The sequence below is a fragment of the Amphiura filiformis genome, chromosome 5 (genome assembly GCF_039555335.1).
Source record: "Amphiura filiformis chromosome 5, Afil_fr2py, whole genome shotgun sequence".
Lineage (NCBI taxonomy): Eukaryota > Metazoa > Echinodermata > Ophiuroidea > Amphilepidida > Amphiuridae > Amphiura > Amphiura filiformis.
This window is the reverse complement of record NC_092632.1, coordinates 75,933,859-75,960,486: the sequence shown is the minus strand read 5'-3', so window position 1 is coordinate 75,960,486 and position 26,628 is coordinate 75,933,859. Positions and strand designations below refer to the sequence as shown.

The following is a 26,628-nucleotide window of genomic DNA, read 5'->3' as shown; positions in this document are numbered from 1 at the left end:
AAAACGCCCAGCCTCAAATGTCAATTTATTTGTGCAGTGAGCCCTGATTCAATATTTTCATACCCACTTTTTCATGAGACTAGTGATGAATTTTCATGAATTTTTAACCATTATAAGGTATTGGTTCCCAATATGAAGTGGCAGAGATGTAAGTATGACCATTAGTCATCGTTTTTGTGCAAGAAAGTCTCGGTTTTTTTAGTTCAGTACAGTATAATAGTTTGATTTTTAAGCTTACTGACATCACATTGACAACAACTCACTGAACTAATTTGACACATGACATGATATACATGTAAGCTTATTAGTTGTTATAAAAACGTGTCAAAAATAATAAAAAATTCTTAAGTCTTGAATGGGATACTGTCCAACTCTAGACTCGCTCGCCAGTCCTACGATACATACTGTACCGGTACCTACTACATGTATACTACGTCTAAGCTAAGGCGGGACCGTTCACAAACACTTGACTTGTAAAGGGGGGGCCTGATCAATGCAAAAGGGGGGGGGCCCTGAAAAATTTTGACCCTCCTTATGCTGGTTTCATACTACCCTACCGCTTGCCTCTGAGCGGCGTGGCGCACGCGCATTGCAGACAAACGGACACAAATTATAAAGGCTTGTCATTGGTTGAAACGCCCTGCCGCAGCGGCAAGCGGCAGGAAAGTATGATGGGCGCTTAAGGGGGGCCCTGAAAAAAATGACCACAAATTTTCCTGGAAAAATTGAGTTGATATGCTTTTCTATGGGGTTGACCCATAATTTTCATGTCAAAAAGGGGGGCCCTGAAATTTTTGAGGTCTGTAAAGGGGGGCCCCGAAAAATTTTCGCGATGGAATTTTTTTGCATCAGGCCCCCCCCCTTACAAGTGTTTGTGAATGGTCCCCAAGGACTGGCTCATGCCATTTTGTCTGTCTATGGAAAATATTTGCGCAGGTCAGATATTCGACAAATTTCTTCAAAATTTCATCAAAGGTATATAAAATTAATACCCACCTTATTGTGCTTGCTAATTTAAGACTCGGTTGAAACAAAATGAAGGATCAAATGCATTTTAGTGTCCAAAAAGGCAAAATTATCATCAAAGTTCTGCCGAATTCTCCACGCTGGCCAGTCCTACGATACATACCGTACCTACTAAGGACTGGCTCACGCCATTTTATCTGTCTATGGAAAATATTTGCGCAGGTCAGATATTCGAAAAATTTCTTCAAAATTTCAACTGCATCTGGTTGCTACTGCGTAAACACCTGGTAGGTTATCTCACACAGAATTTAGCGCGTCAAGGAGTCGGAGGGCTAATTTTTGCTACTCGGTCGTTTGTGCAGTTTGTCGACGTCGATGGTCTGTAGCTGGTCCTTGAAGTTTTGTAGTGTTGGGGCGCATCTTAGGTGGTCGGGTAAAACATTCCAGGTGGGTATAGTTCTTGGGTATAGTGATCTAAGGTAGCAGTTCTTGTTTGCAGAAACATGGGTGTAGATGAAATTTCCAGCACTTTGTCAAGTCTTCGGTCTGGATGTCTGGTCTTGGGTTTTGAGGAGGTGACTAATGTTTTTGGTACAAGTCCATGAGTTTCTTTATACACAAGCTGAAGACGGGCTCTGGTGCGCCGAGTTTCAAGGCTATATCTCAGTCAAGTTTACCAAGCATATTTGAGACACTTGAGTGGCGACTGTAGTCATTAAACACGAACCTGGCTGCTCGTCTTTGAACTTTGTCAATGGTATCTTTATTTGTTTGTTGATAAGGGTCCCAGATGGTGTGGCAATACTCCAGTAATGGACGGACTAAGGCACCATAGGCAGTTGATTTTGTTGCCTTATCGCAACACGAGAGATTTCTTCTAAGAAGACCTAACATTCTGTTTGCTTTAACGGCAACTTGAATAATATGCTTTCTCCATGACATGTCAGATGTCAATTCCACGCCCAAGTAATGATGATCAACCTGCTCCAGGGTATGGTTACCCATACAGTATTGATGAATGAGTGGTTTGATTTTGTGTGTAACTCTCATGCTGAAACATTTAGCTTTGTTAAAACCCATCTGCCACTTGGACTCCCATGTACAAAGGTTGTCAACATCTGTTTGGAGAATCCTACTGTCATCGGGGTTTACAGTCATCCGCAAACAACCTTATGCTAGACGAAAGATTTGCCGGCAGATCGTTTATATAGATGAGAAATAGCAAGGGGCCAACACCGTCCCCTGGGGTACTCCGGAAGCCACAGTTGATTTTTTCGGAGGACTGCGCCGTCGACCACCACTCTCTGATGACGTTTAGTGAGGAAACAGTCGATCCAGTTCAAGATGTTTTTGCGGATACCGACATGGTGTAGCTTCACAAAAAGACGTTGGTGGGGGACGGTGTCGAACGCCTTGCTAAAGTCCATAATTATGAGGTCTGCCTGGCTTCTTCTGTCTAAAATCTTCTGTAAGTCATCCACAAGAGCAGAAAGTTGAGTTTCGCACGATCTACCTTTGCGAAAGCCATGTTGTTGATCGTCAAGGATTTCAAACTTCTCAAAATGTTTCATGACATGTCCGTGAATGATATGTTCTAACAACTTACAGATGATCGACGTCAGAGATACGGGCCGGTAGTTTTCAGGCGCTGATCTATCACTTTTTTTAAAAATGGGGGAAATATTGGCATTGAGCCAATCCCTTGGTAGTGATCCAGATGACACTGATTTTTGAAAAAGTTTTTGTAGAATAGGAGCAATACTACTGGAACATGCCTTTAGGACTCTGGCTGTTATTCCATCCGGTCCTGGGGCTTTATTTACTTTGAGGTTGTTGAGCAATTTGAAAACGCCCTCAGTTGTAATCTCAGTGTCTTCAATGTCAGGTACATGTATTTTGCTAGGTCCTAAGGTATATAAAATTAATACCCACCTTATTGTGCTTGCTAATTTAAGACTTGGTTGAAACAAAATGAAGGATCGAATGCATTTTAGTGTCCAAAAAGGCAAAATTATCATCAAAGTTCTGCCGAATTCTCCACCCTTGCGAAGGGTGCAGAATTGGAATTGAGAATAAAAATATCCGATCTTTGCGATCAAAAACACAAAATTACAACTTTGGACGTACTATTGGCAAAAGACATTGCCAAACAATATAGAATAGAACATTTTTTGTCAACTTGTCAAAATATTGAAGAAATGTGCTCCCTAAACTTGTGGCGACTAGGCAAAATAATTTCCATTCAAACGCATGGGAAATTAAAAATTCTCCAAAACAAATTCACCTAGAACACAAAGATACATATTTACATGGAAATTTAAAAGAACAGGTAGGTCAAGGAAACCTACATAAATATGTTGTCTATACTTCACTTGACCCATTATATAAAATCCAATTGCGCTGGCATGAGCTAACCAATTTTCACAATTCAAAAACATTTTCTGAGTAAATAAACCATGCACAGTGTCGACTTCCTATACGATAAATATAAATTTAATACTCCGTTGGTGAGCGACGGCGACTGGTATTTCACGAGCGCAAGAAAAGGAGTTCTATCTGATTGGCTAGCAATCGATCGCTTAGGTCGCAGTAGTCAACTACAAACTCAAAACTGAGCATCGTATTCAATTCGATTGAATATTCTATTATTGACGTAGATAAAGAGAGTGATAGTGTGTCAATAATGTACATTGTATTGCAGCTGGATTTTACATGCATTCTTTTATATAAATTTTTTCTCAAAGAGTTGAATATGATCACAATTTTTACTCAGGATTTCAAATTTTTTACCCGCAAATTGCAGTTAAACACAGTGCTGTACGGTGCAAAAACTGATTGAGGAGCCAATGGCTCCTAACTTTATAAATTTAGGCGCCCAAATTTTACTCCCAGGTAAAAATCTGAGGTGCCAACTGAACAGCCATGTGCGTTGAATGTTCATAGCTGCTGTACTCTGCCATTGAACGCTACATACTTCATACGCACTACGCAGCATGAACAGTGTAGGCCTATATGTTTTCCAGGAAGTCCCTATTGAGACACCATGATATTAAAATTTAAATGCATATTCATAGCATACATTCGTACTCTTGAATGATACATTATATACCGGTACATGTTTTGTTTTTGGCGATTAAAAGCTTCAGCAGTTGGTCGCCATTGGCGCCAGGGATTGAATATTTAGTAGCCATCAGCAAAAATCTAGTCGCCAATGCGCCTAAAATGGTCGCACCGTACAGCACTGGTTAAACATATCCACAGCAAAATACCGGTCCTCACTAATTAGTGTATTTAATTTCCAGTTAGTATATTTAAGATAAAACCTGACAACAAATAAAATTTTCTTGCAATAGAAAATATAATATGGGATACTGATACATGTATGGTAGGCGCAACCACCACAACGATGGAGCTGCTACTGCGTAGCTGACTTTTTGCTCCGTGGAGCCAAATTGACCAATCATGATCATGTTAGAGTTTTTCATTACTCGGAGGTAAAACTGACTAATTAAGTCGACTTACTCATTCGTGAAGCAAATTTATTCATTAAGAATTTGCCAGGCGAGCATCACATAGTTGCAAGATATCCTCGGTCACGAAAGTTATGATTCAAAAAGTAGTTTATGAAAAGTACGAACTGACTTATTATTAAGATGGACATGCACTCATAAGAAACTCAGAATACAGTATTGTACATAACTATATAGCTAGGCAGAGTGGTGGTAAACTATGCACACAGTTCTGCGATCTGCAGTGTATCGCCGGGAGCTAATTTGTATAACTTGCGCGGTGTCCCTGCGGAATTCGACCTTCAGCAAACTGCAAACCAGTTCGGATTTACTTTATATACTAGTAGTAGGCCATACATACTGTAGTAGTTACTGTCCGTTTTCCTATACACAATACTCAGTGCGCTCACCATTGACGCGTGACCTCTACAAATAGTGTATGTTAGAAGCATAGGCCATTGCCTAGTTGACGTCACTGTGTAAAAAATAACCGGCCAATATTTAAAGTATTCTCTGAAATTCTAGAAAATATAGTTTTGTAACATGTCCTAAATTTTTAGCTAATTTAGGTGTTTGGAAATATTGGTACTTTAGTGTTTTAGGAAGGATATGTAAACGACAGATAACACCAAAAAATATGAAGAAATTATTTCTAAACCGTGTTAAGTCATTAAGCTTCTCATTTTCAAGAACGCTGGTTAACAATAAGCAGACTATTGTCTCATTTCGTAAACAAAAGCCCACAGTATTGTTACCTTTGCGTTAAGCTTTATAATCGTTCACCCAACTGAAACTATAATACCAGCTCATTGCTCATTGCACAGGTAAAACAGACACAAGAGCAGTGTGTATTTAACCAGAGAAGATCTGATGTAACATAGTTGAGCTGTTTTCATTGAGTGTTATCTTGGTTTAATAGCTTTTAATAGGGTTTAAGTCCTTCAAAGGTCGTGGTGAGTTCTACTGTAGACATGACTGCATCATGATTATTTTAAAGTCAACAACATTCAACAATATGATCACCGTGATAGTATGAGAGTATCAGTACCGTGGGTGTCAGTGATCCTGGCCTGACACAGTAGACAAACAAACAAACAAACACGCCACACACATGCAATGCATGCAAGGTAACATTGACTATACACTAATCAAACAATGGTATTGATCCTGTACAACTGGTCGTGGTTTATTTACAATCGATTCATTTAAAATCCCCATAGTAAACATTAATTTTGGCAAGAGTTTTCTCTCTCTGACGAGGATGCATCCACTGGCTCCAGCGTAATGAAAAGATCTAACATGATTGGTCAATTTAGCTCCATGAAGCGAAAAAGTAAGCTACTGCGTAGCAGCTCCACGTTAGGCGGTTACGGCGAAAGTCGGCCAGCCATATATTGATCATGCGAAAATCGTAAAACATAGAATAGAAACAGTGTGGCAGGCTCTCAAAATCTCAAATTGTATGCTTAGCCTGAGTCGCACGGCCTATCTCGAACAAAATCACCATGCGTAGTTGTTGAAAAACGTGAGGATTCATCGTACTATCACGGCAATTTTTAACACGAAGATATAGGGATGATGACGGTGTGCCATGTTCTTTCCATCTGTAATAATAGATTCATTGAGATTCCTTCATACCAAGACCACTGCACTTCAAATTGGTAATTTGAACTTCTGGCTCTTGTTGACATTAGACGGAAGGTGCTTTCACATATTTTTTTGCATGCTCATCATCACTTAACATTTAAATATCTTTAAGTTAAAAGTTACATTTTTGACAATGAAACTCAGCAAAATGTTAGAATTCACCCCAGAATTCACCTTTATTTTCATACCAAAATTTGTATCTGGGAAATTGTATGTACATGTATGTGCAGAAGGATGCTCAGTAGCACCATTTCAGTCCCTATAAAGAGGATGGCTAAGAGTTCCAATAATAATTGAAACTCCCGGCTCCAACCGGGAGTTCCAAGAAGTGCTGTGTACTGTATGTGTCATCGCTGTTTAGTGTATTTAGCCAATGGAGCAACGAAATCTGCACTGCAAATGATTGCAAAATTACACATTTATACAAAATTTTCATCACAAAATATGATATTAAATTTAAAATTACAATTAAGCAATGTATGAATATATGGATACATGTACATGTAGGTCAAACAGGTTGTCAATTATTGTCAATATTAGTACCGGGTATAGTTGCGACATGTATACTAATGAAAAGAAAACAGTATACAGTACTGTATGGAGTTCAGGTTGGCTACTTTACAAACCAGTAACCACGATTTCAGCACATTTTCTGGCGAAAAAGATCCAGATGCAATGCAAAATCTTTGCACATGAAAATGACAGTACAATCTTGTTTTTCAAATTTGTTTTTATAGAAGATTATTAAAAGGAGAAAAAGGACTGAAATATGTGAAGTTTAGAATAATGCAAAATACTGAATTATACATCAGCAACTCTGTGGGTGAAAACCTTAAGGGCCATGCTGCATGTCCCCCTTGCTCTTTTTTTTTTCAGGACAACCAGTACCTGTATGCTTAAGCTTTCAGGGTCTCCCTGCTGAAGGTCATTATATTTTCAGCCCCATTTTCATCGTGCTCCTCTTAATGAGTGTTTATGAATGAGAGGTGGGCAGAATGGTGATTTATTAAACTGCTGTGTTTCCTCTTTAATTTTTATTTATAAATCATTCTTTTTACTATTTTTCATCTACTATTGCAGGTGCATAATTTACATGAGTAATAACTAACTGATCAAAAGAGGCTGTGTTTACAATGGCAACTTCAAGAGTAATTAAAGAATGGTTGACAGAATACAAGGTAAGTTACAAAATATATAAAAGGTTATAAAAGTTGATTCTTTGTTCCCATTCCCCAATTGTGTTTAGTCTTGTTTAAATTTTTACTGACAGAACCATGCTTGTATTTGACTGTTTAAACATAGTTCAGCCAACCCTTTATGATAAGTTTGTACAGTGTGCATATTTGTGACATGTTGTAACAGCAAAAGGTACCTTAAGTCGGGTGTTACATATGTCTCATTTTGCTAGTACCAAATGCATTCTAAACCAATCATTAATGGCTAATGCTATTGTTGAAGAGGATAATACAGCTCTAGTCTTTATAGAGGTTGCGCATATGACGTATCATACCGTAAATATGGTGGACTTCTCAAATGCATTCAACAAAAGCTTAATTGCATTTTACCGCGACAGTTGTGTCTCACACACATAACAAATGCACTACGTCAAACAGGTTGATGACAACCATTGATTGAATGGACTGCACTGCGCCATGATTACGGTGAAGGACACCGGTTCAAATCCTTTGTTTGGAGCCAATCGATAAAAGCATGCAGGGTCTCTTTCTATTAGCTATGGCTAATCCCTGTTCAAGTGGTGGGTTACAAAAGCATTGTATTGTATTTGTCTAGGTATGTATAGCCACCCACTAACAATGAGATGACATTCCTGAACCCCTTTGACTTGGAGATGATTTGAAATGACCGCTACTTCAGATTGTCATTATTGTTTGATATTTTCTGCTAATAATGTGGAAAAAGAGACACATGTAGCAGCCGACATAAGATACCTTTCTCTGTAACGGGTCACATTTTATGATAAGTTGGTACAGTGTGCATATTTTATGGTAAGTTTGTACAAATCACTGCATTTTTTTTTTATTACAGTGTGTTTTTGCTTGTTTGTTTTTCAAATGGTGATGGTATATTATGATAATAATTCTTATGCTCTCTGACCAGAAATTGAAACTGATTTATATTTTATGTGGCATAAAATTATAAGGGTCTCTCACTTCAGAATGAAAGTTGATCCATGAAAGTGGTATGTATATCAGTGGCCTTTTAAATGCAATAAGAAGATATATGAAAAATCCAGGGTTTCCCATGACCAGTATTCTGATGTTTTCATTTATATATTTTTCAGTCTTTGCCGGGTTCTGAGATAGCTAATTTTGGCAATAAGATAAACAGCAATAAAGAACTTATCCAAGAACTTCTACAGCAAATACTCAAGTCTAAGGCAGAGGTAGGTATACATGGAGATTTGCAGGATTAAAATCAATATTATTTGTTCTCTCTAACTAAATGCCATATGTTTATAGGCATGAGGCATTAGTTTTCCATGAAAATCCACTAGATTCATCTATAGGCCCTATGGGCACAAATTCAAAGAATTTGGCATCTATCTTATTCATAGGCACTGTTACAAATAAGTCAGAAAGTCTGAGAGTCTGTGGGCTTTCTTAAATTTTCACAGGCTTTTACCTGGATGGCCCACCACAGTTGTAACAATGATGACAATGCCGCTAAAGTCAAAAAGTGCCATGCTTAAAAAATGTGGTTTGCTTAAACTATTAAATTCAGTTTATTGCTTTCTTTGAAAATTATTTTGTGTCTGTGTTTCACTTAATTTTATACATACTCAGGAATGAAGAAAATTAAAGATTTAATTAAAAATGCCCAAAACAGGTAAACTGTTCACTTTTTCTTTCTCTTTAGGATCAAGATCCCATTTTCAGCCAGCTGTATGAATTCTACAGATCCGGTCATTTAGAATTGAAGCGGTTCACACTGCAGTTTGCTCCTGTATTAATATGGCAATATCTCACATCAGTTTCACACAGGGAGGTAAGCATAGGATATGTACTGATTATAATGCTGGGATTGCAAACTCTTTTACTATACCTCATAAATATTCATTAGGTAATCCAGACATCTTATTGGTTAATAACGCCAGCGTCCGAGTACAGTATTTTGACTACTTCCCCGCGCTTGCGCAATTACGCGCACGCGGGGAAGTAGTAAAAACTTCCGCACCCTACTACCACACGGTGTCTCGACCCCTCGCACCACCGTTCATTCAGACGTAGCATTATGCTACACGACAGCAATTCTGCAGATTCATTTATCGTGAAAATGGCGTCTGCTGCAGTTATTTTGCCGAGATTACCACTGGATAATAACATACGAATTTGACGTTTTATGAAACAAAATGTTATTTATGGAATGTTAAAAAGAAAATTCGAATAATATAGGTCAAAATGTAGATTGATTGAACAGAAATCCTCCAATAAAATCAGGTAAGCAAAATATTAAGCTTATTTGCCATGCCGGCCCGCTGTGACGTTGACTGGACTGGTGTGTGTTTTGACTTTTGTTTACGATTTTACCGTGATAGTGAAAATATTTATGAGGTATAGTAAAACAAATACAACATGTTTTATTTCTGGAAAGTAGTCAAAACTACTGGTCCCTCGGTGTTGGATGATTTGACTACTTCCCGACGCGTCAGCGTCGGGAAGTAGTCAAATCATCCAACATCCCAGTACTACTTCCCCTCAAAACATGTTGTATTTGTATATTATTGCTCTTTACAATGCATGGTAGCAGCTAGGAATATGAGCAAAGTATGCATGGGGTGTATGATCCAAGCTACTTGCCGTCAGACTGATTTCAGAGGAACACTTTATATCAAGGCTTTAGCTAGAGAGGCGTTTCGACCATCATTTGGACACCCTGTCGCGAAAATGGATGCCCTTTAAAATGCTCAAGGCGTCTGTGAGGCCGTCCAAAAACAAAGCGTTTTGCAATATACAATCATGTTGAATGTTACAAACCACTGTTAGGAGCGTCTAGATGTCTATAAAAAGGTTACAAACCCCTGTTAGGAGCCTCTTTAACTAAATGTCTATTTTCAAAAAAAGCACTTTATGATGCGTTTTCGCCAAGTAAGAATATCAGTGGACGCCGTTTTGTTTAAGCTTCTTTACTTCCGGGTTTGGTAATAGCGCCATCTCTTGAAAACACATGTTTTCATGTATTCATTTCAGCCGATGGCAACGCTCTTCCAGAATCCCAGACTGGGTTGGACGCCCTACTTTCAAATCCTGGCTAATTATGCCCTGCTTTATATCAGAGACTATTTGGCCTTCTTTTTGTGACCCACATGCTACCAATTAAAATTAGGATGTAACACCAGTATTCACATTTCAACATGCCCTTCCTTGCCCCCCTCCCCAAGGTACGCCACTGTACATGTATTTGGAAACAATATTGTACATGTAGTCTGCAGGGTCTTGACACTGACAAACCTGCTGATGAAATCAAACCTGTTGTGTTTCTTTCTCTTTCATAGAATTGTGGTCGCCTGGAAAGCTTATTATTGGGAATTTATAATTTGGTAAGTTTTCTATGATTTGGGTTTATTTTATAGCCTTTACGTTAATAGAGGCTGTCAGTGTGACATCACGGTGGCCATCTTGTGGGTACTAGTAAATTCTGTTCAAAGTTTCAGTGCATGAACAACAGGTGAATTAGGTATAGAGCAATACTAGCAGTCAGGTAATCTATAGAGGTCAATCATATCAAGCAAGTGAATGAAGAGCTCATGGTAACGAATCATGTATACAAACACTATTGTCATGAATCACACTTGAAAAATCCCGATGGCCTCTATAAAACAGGAAGCACCAGTAGAATAATTAGCAGGCATGATATTTTCCCTGATGTAAATCAAATTTACTGCAGGAACAACAACAATCATTGTCCATAGACATGATATGCATAACAAAAAATTAACAATGTTAATGTGCATAACATTTACTGTCATCATCATGTTTTCTCAACTTTGTACTTAACAGGAAGTAATAGAGCCTGATGGGACATCTAGAGTGGAATCATTTACATTACCAACACTAGCTAAACCATCAATTTATCATGAGGTAAGTAGTCATTCGTAATTATAGTTTATAAAGTAAACCAAACCAGGTTCGTAGCAAAGATTTATTGGGGGGATGTGGTGGGCTCAAAAATGGACATTCTGTGATTTTTAACTTCAAACAAGGGCAGATTACATTTTGTGGAATTTTCCTTAAAAAAGGGCTGATTTGCAATGTTTTACAGAAACAAATTGGACCTCTTTATTTGGATTGGCATTTGGGACATCCCCCACCCCGCTATTAGTAACTATCCCTATCTGAAATAAAATAACAAATGAAAAATCGTCTGTACAGGATGGGGGAGCACAGTCAATTATTTTAATTGTCTGTCTCAAGTTATCCTCCTCCTCCTCCTCCTCCTTCCTCCCTCCCTCCCTCCCCCCTCCCTCCCTCCCTCCCCTCCCTCCCTCCCTCCCCACCACCTCCACCTCATTCAACATGTATAAGCTGAGTAAGCTACTGTGCCTGTATGCAGGGTGATCCACTATAATGCATAATTGTTTGTGAGGGTTTGGGCCATTATGATTAATAAGTAAAGATTTACAGTGTTGCTATATAAATCTGTGTTTTGTTTTGTTTTATTTTCCATCTTTCTACCCATCTAGCCAATGAGTCAATTAGCTCTGACAGAGAATGTTCTTTCATACCAACAAAGTGACCATTGGGCTGTTACAAGAGGACCACTACCACAATTAAAAGCAATAAATTCACAAAATAGGTAGGTTTATATAAAATGGGTACATCTGTATGATCAAAATATGCCGTTTCAGCAGCAACATACCATTTTTTTCCCCGCCATACCGCTGAGGCACAGATACCTCTGATACTATAATCTCGGAAAAAAAGTACTTGCAACGTTCTGTACACTTTGTTGAACTTCAGTGCACAAGTTTTTCATGATCACTGAAATACTCTGTACTGTGTTTAGGAATAAATTGGACATCTACAACAATGATTTAACTTTTTCCTCTCCCCATCTATCATTGTTGGAACACTTTGGAAAACTGCTGAAAACATTGGCTTGGCATTTCCTAACATTGCAGGAGGGGAGAGGATATCAGGTTTTCCATTCTTGACACAAAAGTGCTTCATGGCTTTATTCCAAGATTGTAGGTTGACAAAACAGGTGATAGACAGTCCAGTAGTGGAAATACTCTTTATTTTGAACACACTTTATAATCATATTTCAATCAAAAAGGTGCTTATTTTCCTAATCTGCTAGCCAAGTCCTCCCCAAGTATTGTTTTCAGCCCTGAAAATAAGCAAATATGCAGAAGGCAATGTACTATTCCAGTTGAAATCAATGATATTCTTCCTATAGAAGATACAATCTTGATCTTCCACACAGGGAGTGTGAATTTCAAATGGGGCTACCTGAATAGGTGACTCCATTTTAAATTTACACTCCCTGTATGGAAGAATGTGAGGTCATGCTTTCCATAGGGAGTGTATGAATTTCAACCAGAGTAGCCCAATTGATGCTATATGGTGTGTTTAATTATCGTACGCTATGAAATGGAGTAAAGATTATAAGAACGCTTCCGTCTGAAGATCCGTCCGTCAGTCCGTCCTTCCTTCCTTCTTTCATTGTAAAAAATTATTTCTCAATAATTGTGTTTGTAGTCGCTATTATTTATAAACAGGAATAAATGTAAATGAGTTGGTATCATTGTGTGACGTTTTTGTTAAAGTTTGTTCAACAGAAAAATTATATCGGATTATGTTTTACTTTTGACGTTATGTTTGTTAATTGGTTTTAATGGTTAAAGTTTCTTTTATTAGAGAGAAACTGTAAAACTATACCATTGATTTAGAAACACTGTATATAATTGTTCCTGATTTTTCAATTGAGTACACACTCTGTTATTAGCACCTTTTGTTATGTCTTTGACTAATATACTGTGAGTAAATAAAATGAGAGCTATAAAATACAATCAATTAGGCCAGGCAAATATGTTGGGGAAATTGTAATATATAATACACCTACCCATCATGCAGTGGGAGTTTTAATGATATTTTGCCAAATGCAATCACCACCTACACTCAGAAGGGCACTTAGATCAATTTGCATTGTGGGATATGATGCCATCAATCCCATGTCTAGCCACTAATCTACACTCATAAAATTAATATCATTAGATTAAATGGCCATTAAAATTGATAAAAAAATCTAGATATTTGGGTTGCCTTCAATGAGAAATTGTCACAGTTGATGAACATAGAATGTTATACATGCAATGTCAAATTGGAGGGGGGCAAGGGGTATCATTTTTTCAATCAATTTAGTATCCTTTGTGTCGTTATCATTATACAATAAAAATTCCTTTAAAAAAGGAATGGGGCTCCCAATGGGAGCTTTGATGTGAGATGCTGAAATCCGAGGGGGGGGGGGGAGGGCACTCCCACTGTGAAGGTGATGCGTATGTGTAGGGCTGTTAAGACCCCTTTTTCACCATCGCTGTCACCAAAAGACCAAAATTACCAGTACATGCTGTGTAAACCAAAGACCCCATATATTTCCTTTAGATCTATCACCCAAAGACTTTGAAATGACAAAGCCATTTGAAGTCATTTAGAACTAGAAATTCAATTTTCGAGGCTTCTTTAGGCTCTCACACAAAGACCCCATTAAAAAGTCATTCTCACCCAATGCCCCCCCCCCCTTATAATTTAGATCCAAACGGATCTACTCTCTCAACCAATGACCCCATATGCTGTACATTTTGGTCTCCCTGAATGCCAAAAACCATGCTCTCACACAACGTGCAATGTTAAATAGGGGGGCAAGGGGGTATCATTTTTGCAATCAATTTAGTATCCTTTATATTATGGCATTGTGTCGTTATCATTATAGAATAAAAATTCCTTTAAAAAACAACAAAAAACAGTAGCAATCCTGTTGACCCTGGCTGGAGAAAATTATAAACGACTGCAAATTGGTCTATGAGTAAATTGTAGGTCAATGAATTATGCAAACCACACAAAATAACGTTGCACAAGCCAGTGATCTCCTTGCAATACAAACCGCACAAAATAGCGTACGATACGTTAGGCGGTCTACTTGTTTCTGTCTATGTTCAAGTCATTCAAAAACATGTGATTTCCCAGATATCGTTATCAAATTGCCTTGGATTAGCAGCCTTTTCAAAAACCTAATGTGAGTGCTGACTCTTATTGTCACTTCTCAATTAAACTGTTGTTGATGGAACTACAAATTGATTTCAAAGTATTCAACATATACCATATTGTTTGTAATAAACGCTCCCCCTCTAATAAACGTCCCCTCCAATATTTAAAAATTGACAAAAATCCATGTCTGAGTAAGCTTAAAACTTGCATCAATCATGTCAGTCATACAGTGATCGCTAAATTGCATGGACAAAATCTATTATGACTCAAACTTTCATCCATTTCATTGCTTAATTATGGTAGATTTTCACCAGATTCTTGCTTAATGATGCACTTACGGGTGTAATTTTGTTGTATTTGGCATGAAAATGAAGATTTCTGTGGGGGCGCGCCATGGAAATGGCATTTAGTATAGTCGTAAATCCTTCCTCTCTACAGGAGCACCATCGGGAAATTGAACCCGATTTTTAAATTTTTTCATTGACAATTCACTTCTAATAAACGCCCCCCTTTTGCAACGCCCCCGGGCGTTTATTACAAAGAATTGTCTTTTCGATATACTTCTATTTTAATTATAAACTCAATTGTGAATCTTTTGGTTTGCTTTTATCCATATAGGTTTGATGTGTTAACACATGTGTTAGCTGAATATAATGCTGATGTCAGTTATCTGTCTTCAGAATCACATGAGTCTCTGTGCAATATTTGTTCTAGGTAAGTACTTGCTATGGGTTTTTAACTCTCTCCACGCGGGTGACGACTGCAGACGACAAGTTTCAATTTTTTTTTAATTCAAAATTTCAGAATTGCCCATTTTCATGAACATATTTGGAATCAGCTTGAGAAATGCATCAAAATGAGTACAAACAAACTTGGTATTGGTTCAGTGGTTCTTAAGATAGTTCTTGATGTTTTGAGAAAATATCTCAAAACTTGGGACTTTTTATGTTGAAGCCAATGGCTAGCACTGAGAGCATTAAAGAAGCATAGTATTGTTAATTATTCTGTGCAGTTCCCAGTTACATACGAAAGGCTTTCATCATCATCCTTCAGCTGAGGAACAGGCAACCACAAGTGATCTTTGGCCAGTGGGTCTGATATGGGGTTGACCTCTAGAAGATGTACAGTTGTACATTGGCTCGAAATGTTGCATTTGATGTTATTGCATTTGTGTGTAACTGGGAAATTCACTGTGGTGTACGAAATTGTGCAAATGTTTTAATATTTTATGATACCACATGGAAAAAAAACAAGCCCCACATGTCAAAAGGCAAAAATATACAACATAGCAGATTGGGCTATTGCAGTTGAAATCCTGTTCAAATCCATACATCCCATATAGAAGACATAACCTTAATCTTCCACACAAGGAGTGTGAATCATTCCTATTTGAAATTCACACTCCCTGTATAGAAGATTAAGGCCATGTTTTCCATAGGGGTGTATGGATTTCAACTGGAATAGCCCATTCAGGTAAAGAGTTTCATTTTACTGTATCATGAAAACTTTTTCTGAAATGAATGAAAATTGTTTACCGTTTTAGTTGCGCGTACTGCGATCTCGTTTCCACATGATGCTCTAGAATGTGCTACATACTCGCGTCTCGACATGCATCTTCCGCGACAACACGGTTCTGCCATCTACTATATGATAGGTGGCATGCAGAAACCAATGAAATTCAGCACTTACAAGTTAAGCCAGAGCAACTGACTAAGAATATAAAATATGCCTACAAGTTATGTTTTTTTAAGTTGACAGTGGAATGGCTCAAATCATCAAGACAAACATTACACTAGCAGAAGGTATAAGATAAGGATATAAAATTGTTTTGAATGTGAGGTAAAATATTTTGATCAATCTTACTATTTTTCACAATCAGATTATGTATGACAGGCTTTGAGAACATAGCACCATCCTCAAGCAATCCTCACAAGCTTATTCCCAACGGAGATCTATTGCATGGTGATATGCAGTTAAACATCAATGAGACTGCACCAGTACGGATCCCGCTCTGTCCAGAGTTTATGTTGGAAATGGTCAATGCTGTTTACTATGCAATGTAAGTTATCAAGTAGTTGGGTTTACATTATTACTGAAGTGAACTTTCATTTACATTGGTTGGTTCTTAATAGCCATGTAGTAAATACCTCTCCTCAGTTCTATTAATAAGTGTATCATAATGCAAACCGCACCAGGCCTTGTCGTTTAGATTTTTAAAGGCGAGTGGTCAATCACTCGCTAGCATGATGCTAGGCGAGTGTTCGAATCACTCTCAGAGCTGAATCACTCTCTAGTATGTAGTGGTCGTAATACTTTCTAGATCTAAAAGACAATTTATACCAATATGTAACACTTGCGCACTGTTGACACGCTCTTTTTCGTTTTTCGGTAATTACGATAAATCAAATATATTGAAAGTGCTGAAACTTGAATGTAGTTCAATTTTTGGTGATTCGCTGCAAGGGATATTTAGTGTCTATGGCGAGTGAAAAATCGCTCACTAGAAATTGAGTTTGGGCGAGTGATGGCGAGCGAGAGTAATCGCTCGCCTCAAACGGCAAGGCCTGGGTACCCACTTCCACTGTACACAAAAACATAACCTTGTTAGTATACAGATATATACTGCCATGAGAGGTTCTGGTTAAAACTATGGGCCCGAGGTGAGATCAATAGTACTATTTTCCTGAGGGGCGCAGCCCCGAAGGAAAATAGTATTAATTGATCCCAACGAGGGACCATAGTTTTAACCAGAACTTCGAATAAAGGCAGTTTATATTTGTTTTATATACAGGTACTTCATTAATATGTTCTTTGTTCATTGATTGGTTAAAAGAAAATTATTTGATGTTTTGACTCTCCAGCTTCTATCCTGAGTGAACAGCACGACCAATTTAAGTAACAACCTATATTTTTCCCTTCAAAAAATCGAATAGGCTAAAATCGGGCTAACCAATTACAGCAACGCGAAATCACATGGCAGTTTTGTGTGCGTGAACTGTTCCGTCGCATCGATTGCGCGCGCGCGGAAGGCATGGTCAAAAGTACTATTTACGGCTTGGAGGTACTATTTACGGCTCATCCGGGACATTGAAAATACTATTTACGGCTTAGAGGTACTATTTACGGATAGGAGTACTGATGATGGTAGAACTATTTTTGGTCATGTGATCCACTTTTAACCAATCAATGAACAAGAATATATTAATGAAGTATATAATAAATAATAGCATGTCATGTGCCTATCTTTACCTTATTTGTTTTACAGGTTCAATGGTCATTCTGAAGCAGGTATCAGAACTATGGATGATATTCACTTCAGAGCTGGTTATGAGCTATACACACAGGTGTTACTGGTGAGTCAGTTTGAACCAGCGATATAGAATAAAAACTAGATAACTAAAGGACCAATCACAGGATGAGCTAGCTGGAGGAATGGCGACCATATGCTAATTAGGAGATTGTTGTTTATGTCTGTGACATCATTTTTTGCCAAAATATTTTGTGCCGAAAATGATGAACAATTTCAGTTTTCTTTCCATTACTGTTATTTGGTAAAAAAACATAGCTGTGGAGTTAGTCCAATATATTAAGAATATATTGACACCACATTGACACTGGCTAAATAAGCTGTATATTCATTCACAAGGGTGACAATCACTGACAGTTCTTGTCGCAATTTTGACATTTTGTTTTTATACAGAAGCCTTGACCTTTTGAGGTCATTTAGTAGACTTTTTTACCAGCCGTTTTGTTTTCGTAACAACAGTTCGCCCTTTGAAAAGTGAACTTTGACGTACGTTGTTCAAAACTTTCTTGCCATCACTTGCCTAGTTTTTTTACAGTGCTTCCCGAATTTCCTCTTATCGTGTGGTTGATCAGTGCATGAGTGGTAATGACACACGGCACCAGGGCATTCGCTTAACTGCCTTGGTTTGAACACTTGGAGAACTGTTGAGTGCAGATCCGTCGGAACACTCTTTTCAATACGGAATAAATGCTAACCTCATCGTGACATCATCCAAGCAGCAAAGTTCTTTTCCCATTGAAAACGCGTTATTCGACGGATCTGCAGTCGACCATTCTGCTTGGAATACAGCACATTTCTTACGTCCTTCCCTCTTGTATCATTTATGCATTAAAGGTGGGTGATATGTTTGACAGTCTTATATACCCCTACTTTATTCCCATCAAAATGCTAATTTTGGTATCAGGTGAAAGCCTTTTATGTTTCTTGTAACATGGAAAACATCTTTCATTACACTGATTGTTTAATATCAAATTGGCCCAAAATGTTATTTAACTAATTTACATGTCATTTTAAACTTGTGAGCATGAAATGCTTAAACTCAAATGTTTGAACTACCATTGACCTACCACGCCATATGCAGATGCAATTAAACATGTCTGCTGACTCTCCTCCTATAACTAATCTTGTTTCAGACCACTAATGCAATCAAGCATTCATTGGACGTCAACCCATCTGGCAGACCTGGAGATGGCCCTGTTGGTATCAATGTTGCCATCACACCTGCTACACCAAAAATGAGAAGATCACTCATCACTAATGCTTCATTTAAAGTCAATAGGCATCAGAAAGGTGGGTAATTGTATATCGACTGCTCAGTGCCAGAAGTGGGTAAGTCCAGTAGCTGCCCTGTTGACACACAGTATATTGTACTCATATATACACTGGCGACTTACCCACTTCTGGCACTGAGCAGTCAATATGACTTCTATGTTGTCTTGACTGAAAGATAGAGACTATGTAGCCACTTTGCAAATGTGTGTGTTGTATATCGTCAGCCTGCTACGCTAATTACCCATGTCATTTTTTGTAATTTTCAGAACAAAGAAAAAAAAATGTGGTTCAAGCATGCATAAGTCATGTAATCACCCTAATTATTTCGGATTATTCCCTTTCATTTGTATCATCATCATTTGTTCTTGTGCAAAGATATGTGAATAAATATGTTGAAATGCATTCTTGAACCATATTTTGTACTTTGTTCTCAAAATTAGCAGGCTGACAATTATATGTGACATCTTGCTTTTGGCAAAATTGATACACTTGAACAGTTCAAGTGCAATCAAATAACGGTCATATATACAACATGGGGGACTGTGTAAATTATTGCTGGAACTAAAATTACTTCCTGAGGACAGTGGTCATTTGAACAGTTTACATTCCAGATTCATGCAGGTTCACCCCCACTTGGTTCACCTACTCCTATGATGCTATCACAACATTTTGTTTGTCAAATTATTAAATAGAATTGTTGCATAATACAAATGAACTTGATACTTAGATTGGTTGGAGTTAGGAAAGTATTTTTGACTCAAGAACTCTCACATGAAAAGTTCTGTTGCAAACTGTTCACACTTTGTGAGACAGATAATAGACTGAGACCAGACATGTATTGGGCTATTCCATTTAAAATCCACACTACCCCTGTGGAAGATTTTGGAAATATCTTCTATAGGGGGAGTATGAATTTCAAATGGAATGAACATATTAGCAGCTCCATTTGAAACTCTTCCTCCCTCAGTGGAAAATTCAGGTTGAATCTCTCTCAGAGGGTGTATGAAATTCAAATGGAGCTGCCTAATGTGTTCATTCATTTATAATTCATACTCCCCCTGTGGAAGATACTTTTAAAATCTTCCACAGGGGTAGCATGGATTTTAAATGGAACAGCCCATTGTCACTGTAAAACCCTAACTGAACCAGGTCTCATTAAATCTCACTATTAAAACCACTGCTCGTGCGTGCATTGCACATGATGTGATGACGCCATATATACCCAGGGAATCACTGACCGGGCAAGCATCACCCATGTGGCTACAGGTCGGCGATCTTTTGCGTGGCATGCGAGGGGTCCGAGGTTGGAATCCCGGGGGTACCATGTGACTTCTTTGTTCATCTTCTCTCCTTTTTCTTTTCTTCTTTCCCTTCCGATAGCCAAAAACCTTGTGTTCAGTTAGGGTTAATGCAGATACAGTCTAATTTAATCAACCAATCATAATTCCTCTTACATGTCTACAAATGATCATAAATTCCAAACTCTAAAACATAGCTTGTTGTGACTGTTTGTTTGGTTGATTGATTGATGGATGGATTGATTGATTGATTGATTGCTGCCTTGTTTGTAAACATGGTTAGTGTGTGTGTTTAATTAAAAACTTTTTTAGAACAGAATTTCCCACTTGTGAATGAGTTATGTTTTTTTTAACAATCTTTGTAACGTTGATGACTAAAATCAGAGAGTTAAGGAAAGTAATGATAATGTGTAGGCAAATGGTAGATTCAAACCATCTGCTTCACATGACTGATTGTTGCCTTGTTTGTAAACATGGTTAGTGTGTGTGTTTAATTAAAAACTTGTTTAAAACAGAATTTCCCACTTGTGAATGAGTTGTGATGGGTTTTTTTTACAATCTTTATGACGTCGATGACTAAATCACAGAGTTAAGGAAAGTAATGATAATGTGTAGGCAAATGGTAGATTCAAACCATCTGCTTCACGTGACTGACTCATATTGGACCAGTAACCCACAGGTTCAAATTCTGGATCAGTAGACTTCACTGGCTAGTCCTAATGATGTGTAAAAAGAAGTTGAAATATATTTTTTCTTTCTTTTTACAAGTAAACTTTATTTTTTGCAGCTAAATAATTGGTCCAGAAGTAGATAAAATACATTGTGAGTTCCACTCCTGCTACTTCAGCTTTGGCAAATGAACAATTTTGAAATTGTAGCTCTTCATGGTGGTGCTTAATGGTTTTAATATGTGTGAGCTTATTGTTGATGTGAATTTCATGCTACTTATCACAATCATCTTTGCATTTTGCTAGATATTTGATGTGATTTTGAGGAAAACTGCAAAAAGCCATTAAGATCTTACCATGAAGCACACCATTTATCTTACAAAATCTCTCCTGTATTTAACTTCAGTGACTTAGTTCATTTTTTTCTAACTGTTATGTGCAATCAACCAAACTTCTTTGTCTATAGGTTAACCCACATGTACTTGTAAGGCTAGAATCTCTCTTAGTTCACACTACTCCCGATTCCAGAAAAATACAGCACTAATATTTTTGGATTAAAACAAAATACTATCCTATTTTGGCAAATAGGCCATAAAATGCAATTTTACATGTTTTCTTACATTTGCAGGACTTCCTCAAAATTCAAAGCACAAGTCTAAGCATTCAATTTTTGAGAATAATGTCTTCTAAAAATTAGAATGCACAAACTGACATTTGTCTTAATTTGAAGTCCTTCGTTTGTCACAGCATACAAAAAACACACTAAAACACATGTTTGGGCCCTAATTTCCAAAAATGACCAAATATTAAAATTGGGACTTTTATTGCCAATTAGTTCTAAGCTTTAATGACATCTCTGTCACTTTCAAAGACGTATTATGAGTGGTTTGATGAGACGAGTGACCTGTGCAGTTATTAGCAAATCAATGCTGTATTAATTACAGACTTATTTGCTCAATTGCATTCACACAAACAAACCTCCTCTGACAGTAAATGGATTTTTTCCAGTATGAAGTGTCACCATAGCTGGAGCATGATTAGGATTTAGCTGTTTGATTGGGCAAAACATGATAATATTTTTTTTTAAATGAGTGCGTATTTTTCGAGAATCAGGAATAGATGCTGATTGACAAGGGATTGATTTCACAAAGAGTTAAACTGCATTGTTAGTCCTATACGCTGGCGAAGTTACGTAATAATCGGATTAACTACCATAGCAATAGATCAAAACAATTTTAGAATATACCGCGCTGCACTGATACGTTCACGCGGTACCTCTGCATTGAACCATATCATGCTCATCACTTGCACCTGTAAGATTAGTATCTTTGAAAAGACCAGTATTGTATTCAATCTATGATTGCAGACATACACAGTTGATTAGTTCAACCTGCTTGTAGTGCAGTGCGATATGTTCAAAATTGTTTTGACCTATTGCTATGGTAGTTAATCCGAATTAATTACGTAACTTCGCCAGCGTATACCCATGGTAAGTCCCAAACCCATTGGAACCCTTACAGTACCAGATTCCTATTGCTGCCGCCCCAGAGGTACACTGCTGCCCAGCGTCTTCATTAGTACTATAGAGTACCTGTGTAGGTACTCTAAAGTACACACACAGTATTGGATTGGTACTGCACTGGTACTCTAGAGTAGCCACAAAGTAACTGGGCAGCAGTGTGTCTCTGAGGTCGGCAACAATAGGCGTCTGGCAGTATACATAGGCTTTATAAGTTTCTGTTGTGATGAGTTTGGACTTTTTATGGATCTAAGGACTTAAAAATGCATTGTAACTGTTACAGTGAAATCAAACCATAGTACTTTAGTAGCCCCAGCAGTCTCCATTTTGATAATAGGGAAATTAAGAGGGATTATGAACTTTTGTACCCATTGTCTATATAGTAAAAGAAATTGTGTCTCTTCAAATATTTTGATATATACACACCCACCCCTACCCCTACTTACTCCACCCCCACACATGAAAAGAGCTAAATATTTTGGTATTTAGCATAGCTCACCTTTTATGATGCCGACAACACACAGTGTATGCTGCATATAGCAGACCATAATACCCTGTGTGTGCTATAAGTCCCAGTTTGCATACATATAACCTATTAGCAATGGGTCTAGTCATGAAACCAATTATTCAATTGTTACCTGTTATTCTGAAATCTTTTTTGCTACCAGTGTGTTATACGTCTTAATTATTAGCGAAAATATGGACATGTCTTTTTTTGTACTTGACTTTTCATATGTGATATAAAATACACAAAAATATTGTGAAAATGGTTTGCCTGTTTGTAATTCGTACTGCTCAACTCTGATATATTAAAAAACAAGCCTAAAACCCCTATAAATCATTATATACCATTGTATTTGTGGTGAATGTGCATTTCTTGATATTGTATGTGGTGAAAAAGAAAGAAAAGTAAACAGACCAGACTGACCCTGACTTTGGAGCTCTAAGAGCAATACAAGTTTCTTAGACCTTACACACCCTTAGGGTGTACAAAAAGTTGCTATATTTGTTAGCTGTTGTTCTGGAAAGACGATCTTAACAAAATGAGCAAATACTTGTAGCACAGAAAAGTATTTGGTCAATGTTAGAATTGTCAAAAACAATAAGCAAAGCTATAACATGATCTGAAACAAAGTAAAAAGTATTCATAGTAAAATTCCAAGAAAAAACTCACTTGATTTCCATACAGTCTCGCCAATTCCATCTGTTTCCTTTCTCAATGATAAATGCCAATTGATCCTTTGTCATGATTGAATGATATAATCAGACAAAGGATCAAGTGGCATTCACCATTGAGAAAGGCAACATATAAGATTGCTGAAACTGTATGGAAACAAGTGAGTTTTTCTTGAAACTTTCTTGGAATCTGATTTCTGAATTTCTGATGAAGCTCCTTAATAAAGATCTGAAACAGATCCTGAGGATCAGCACAATTGTTAGAGCAAGTGTACATTGGGACAAATGTGTAAATAAGTGTGCTGATCTATTTATTGACATACAATAATGGATGTGTTATGTATTGCTGTTCTTTTGTGCTTAAATCAGCCAGATATTTTTTGTACATTGAATTTATACTAAAATGTCACAATAACTCATTTATTTATCAGTATGCATTTGGTTGCCTGATTGATATATGTATCTAGTAATGCTGAAAATTCATAAATATATTGTAGGGATGAAAAATTAACTTGACAGCTTGTTTAAAAACAAAATTAAAGCTTTGAAATTACCACCATTTTATGGAATAATGCATCACACTTTTCTTTTAGCATTTTATTAGGAATGACTTGCACCTGACTTGCACTTCATATTACTGTAAAAGTCAATATTTTTAGAGAAGATATTTTCGCGATTTTGACGATTTAGTAAATAGCTCGAGAATTAAATTTCGCGGTTTTGATATTGATACAATAGAAACCTAATGCAAAAGGTTGTTTTTGCCAGTTTTTATTTTCGTCATTTTATGTCCACTCGCGAAATTCGCGAAAATTTCTACTTTTACAGTATGTCGTTTTGGTAAAAATAATACAGTCAGCTTGAATGAATGAAAAGAAAGCTTTCCGATAGACAAACTGATCTATCTTTTAGTTGTCTTTCAGAATTTGTTGTTGCTTTTTTACACAACTTTTAATATGCTTTGTTCTGTATCAAAACTCTTATCATTTCTTGTATTATAACTTGCTTACAATATGCATTGTTGTTGCAAAACAACCCCTCCTTTCACAGCATTTTATTTAATTAATGAAAGGGGTGTTGACTGTTCTTCAATTTTATGTTTGCATCTACATGTATGTCAAGATCAAATATTGTAGAATTCCATGTACTAGCATATGCTTCTAAATGAGCGGGTTTTTTATTTTGACGAAAGAGATGAAAGGCAGACACCATCCACAAAAATATTACATTAGATTAGTCTTACAATAATACATGTTTGTATAACTGCCTGTATCAGTAACATAGTTGCTCAAATACCAAATAATATTTTTGTGGAGGGTGTCTGCCTTTCGTCAAAAAAACCACACTCATTTAAAAGCATTATACTCGTAGATGGAATTCTACTGTATTATGCAGCTATAAAAACTGAGAATGTCCATTTAGATTTTGAATGTCTGCCACCCAACTTTATTGGTGTTATTTTAAGCTGTTTGACACTAGTTTTCTTTCTCCTATTCAAAGCAGATAACTATATAATAACGTGTCATTTTGCTGATGTCTAAAACTATCGCTGTGACACCTTTCTTTAATTCCAGCAGCCATGATCCAAGTAACTGTTGAAGGAGCTGACAGTCCAGCAACCAAAGAACCAGTCACGGGACTCGACAGTGTGGATGTAGCTGTCGTTGACAAATCAGGGACAACTAAAGTAGAAACTGTTGAAATGAATCGTCTTGAGGACGAAGAGGAAACCGCAGGAGGTGATTCCGTAAAGGAGGTCTCATCAGGGTCATCAGGTCCGGGAAGTCCATACAGAATTTCACCAGCTTCACATTCCAGAGAGGTACATGTGTCTACAAATCATGAAAGGGTACAAATTAATGAAGCTAGAAATGAAATCAGTTATGAAACTACCTTGTAAAATAAATAACTGTACCAATTAGTAAGTTTTTAGCAGGGATTGCTCTAAAGACTGTCCCTTGTCAACAGAGAACAAGCAGACCTCACCTATCTGCTAATGTAAAAGGTTTGTTGGCTCTGAAAAGAGCCGTTCACTGAAGACCACCCCTTGTAACTCCCGCCGTAAAAGCCTTTCCCACACTCACAATAACTGTGGTTATGAAAGCTTTGTTGTATTAAGGGTTTGGTGGCTCAGAAAAGAGCCATTCACTGAAGACTGTCCCATGTCAAGAGAGAACAAGCAGACCTTGTCTATCTTCTAATGTAAAAGGTTTGGTGGCTCTGAAAAGAGCCATTCACAGAAAACTGCCCCTTGTCAACAGATAACAAGCAGACCTTGCCTATCTGCTAATGTAAAGGGTTTGGTGGCTCTGAAAAGAGTCATTCACTGAAGACTGCCCCTTTCAACTCCCGCCATAAAAGCCTTTCCCACACTTAAAATAACTGTCATTATGAAAGCTTTGTTGTAAAAAGTTTGGTGGCTCTGAAAAGAGCCATTCACTGAAGACTGCCCCTTGTCAACAGATAACAAGCAGACCTTGCCTATCTGCTAATGTAAAAGGTTTGGTGGCTCTGAAAAGAGCTGTTCACTGAAGACTGCCCCTTGTAACTCCTGCTGTAAAAGCCTATCCCACACTTTAAATAACTGTGGTTATGAAACATTGATGTTGTCAACAAAGAGTTTAGACTAGTAGAGTCAGGACTTTGTATAGGCCTGTGTGTAACACAATGGGAAATCAGCCGTATTGGATTGTCAGGCAAGTTAGCCAAAAAAGTGTACCTGTGGTGTGGCATTTTATTGGCAATTGACATTGCTAGTGTTGGCGAGTGCCAAACTTTCCTGGTAGAAATTGTAGTCTAACCTCTTTTCGTTGGCACTGATACTTGCTTAATATGTTATTGTCTAATGAACTGGATTATTTCACAACAAGAAATTATTCAGCACATTGGTTTCAAAAAATGACTTGGGCAGCACCAAAGTCAAATAAAATAAATATTTTTAGAGTTTCCCCTTTCACTGCCCTTTGAAAATTAATGAAATATGACCAAAATATTCTAGCCTATTTAGAGCTTGTATCACAAGAGAAGTATAATATCAGCTC

The 26,628-nt window shown here is 37.4% G+C and overlaps 1 protein-coding gene across 4 annotated transcripts; it reads left to right on the top strand.

Annotated features, from left to right (window-relative positions):
- The first annotated feature begins 46 nt into the window (after positions 1–46).
- LOC140153734 (hyccin-like) lies at positions 47–26,628 on the top strand. 4 transcript variants are annotated; one of them, XR_011859137.1, is made up of 13 exons: positions 47–148; positions 7,203–7,300; positions 8,425–8,526; positions 9,000–9,128; positions 10,636–10,680; positions 11,141–11,221; positions 11,824–11,936; positions 14,966–15,061; positions 16,227–16,406; positions 17,613–17,700; positions 18,788–18,944; positions 25,162–25,707; positions 25,797–26,628. XR_011859137.1 is itself a non-coding variant. In XM_072176565.1 (13 exons), the coding sequence occupies exons 2-12, from the start codon at positions 7,256–7,258 to the stop codon at positions 21,017–21,019; spliced, it is 1,044 nt and encodes a 347-aa protein (XP_072032666.1). In that variant the 5' UTR covers positions 47–148; positions 7,203–7,255; the 3' UTR covers positions 21,020–21,046; positions 25,162–25,225. The 4 variants fall into 4 exon arrangements, 3 of the variants coding, with proteins under 3 accessions (XP_072032666.1, XP_072032665.1, XP_072032664.1); XM_072176565.1 differs by lacking the exon at positions 25,797–26,628 and adding an exon at positions 21,012–21,046 and having other exon boundaries at positions 25,162–25,225; XM_072176564.1 differs by having other exon boundaries at positions 25,165–26,628.

What these genes read in the sequence shown, in the direction of transcription:
- LOC140153734 (XM_072176563.1), top strand. Translation starts at nt 7,256, where the DNA reads ATGGCAACTTCAAGAGTAATTAAAGAATGGTTGACAGAATACAAG. An exon ending in AATGGTTGACAGAATACAAG is followed by an intron (nt 7,301 to 8,424) that starts GTAAGTTACAAA and finishes TATATTTTTCAG; the next exon opens with TCTTTGCCGGGTTCTGAGAT. An exon ending in TATACACACAGGTGTTACTG is followed by an intron (nt 17,701 to 18,787) that starts GTGAGTCAGTTT and finishes ATCTTGTTTCAG; the next exon opens with ACCACTAATGCAATCAAGCA.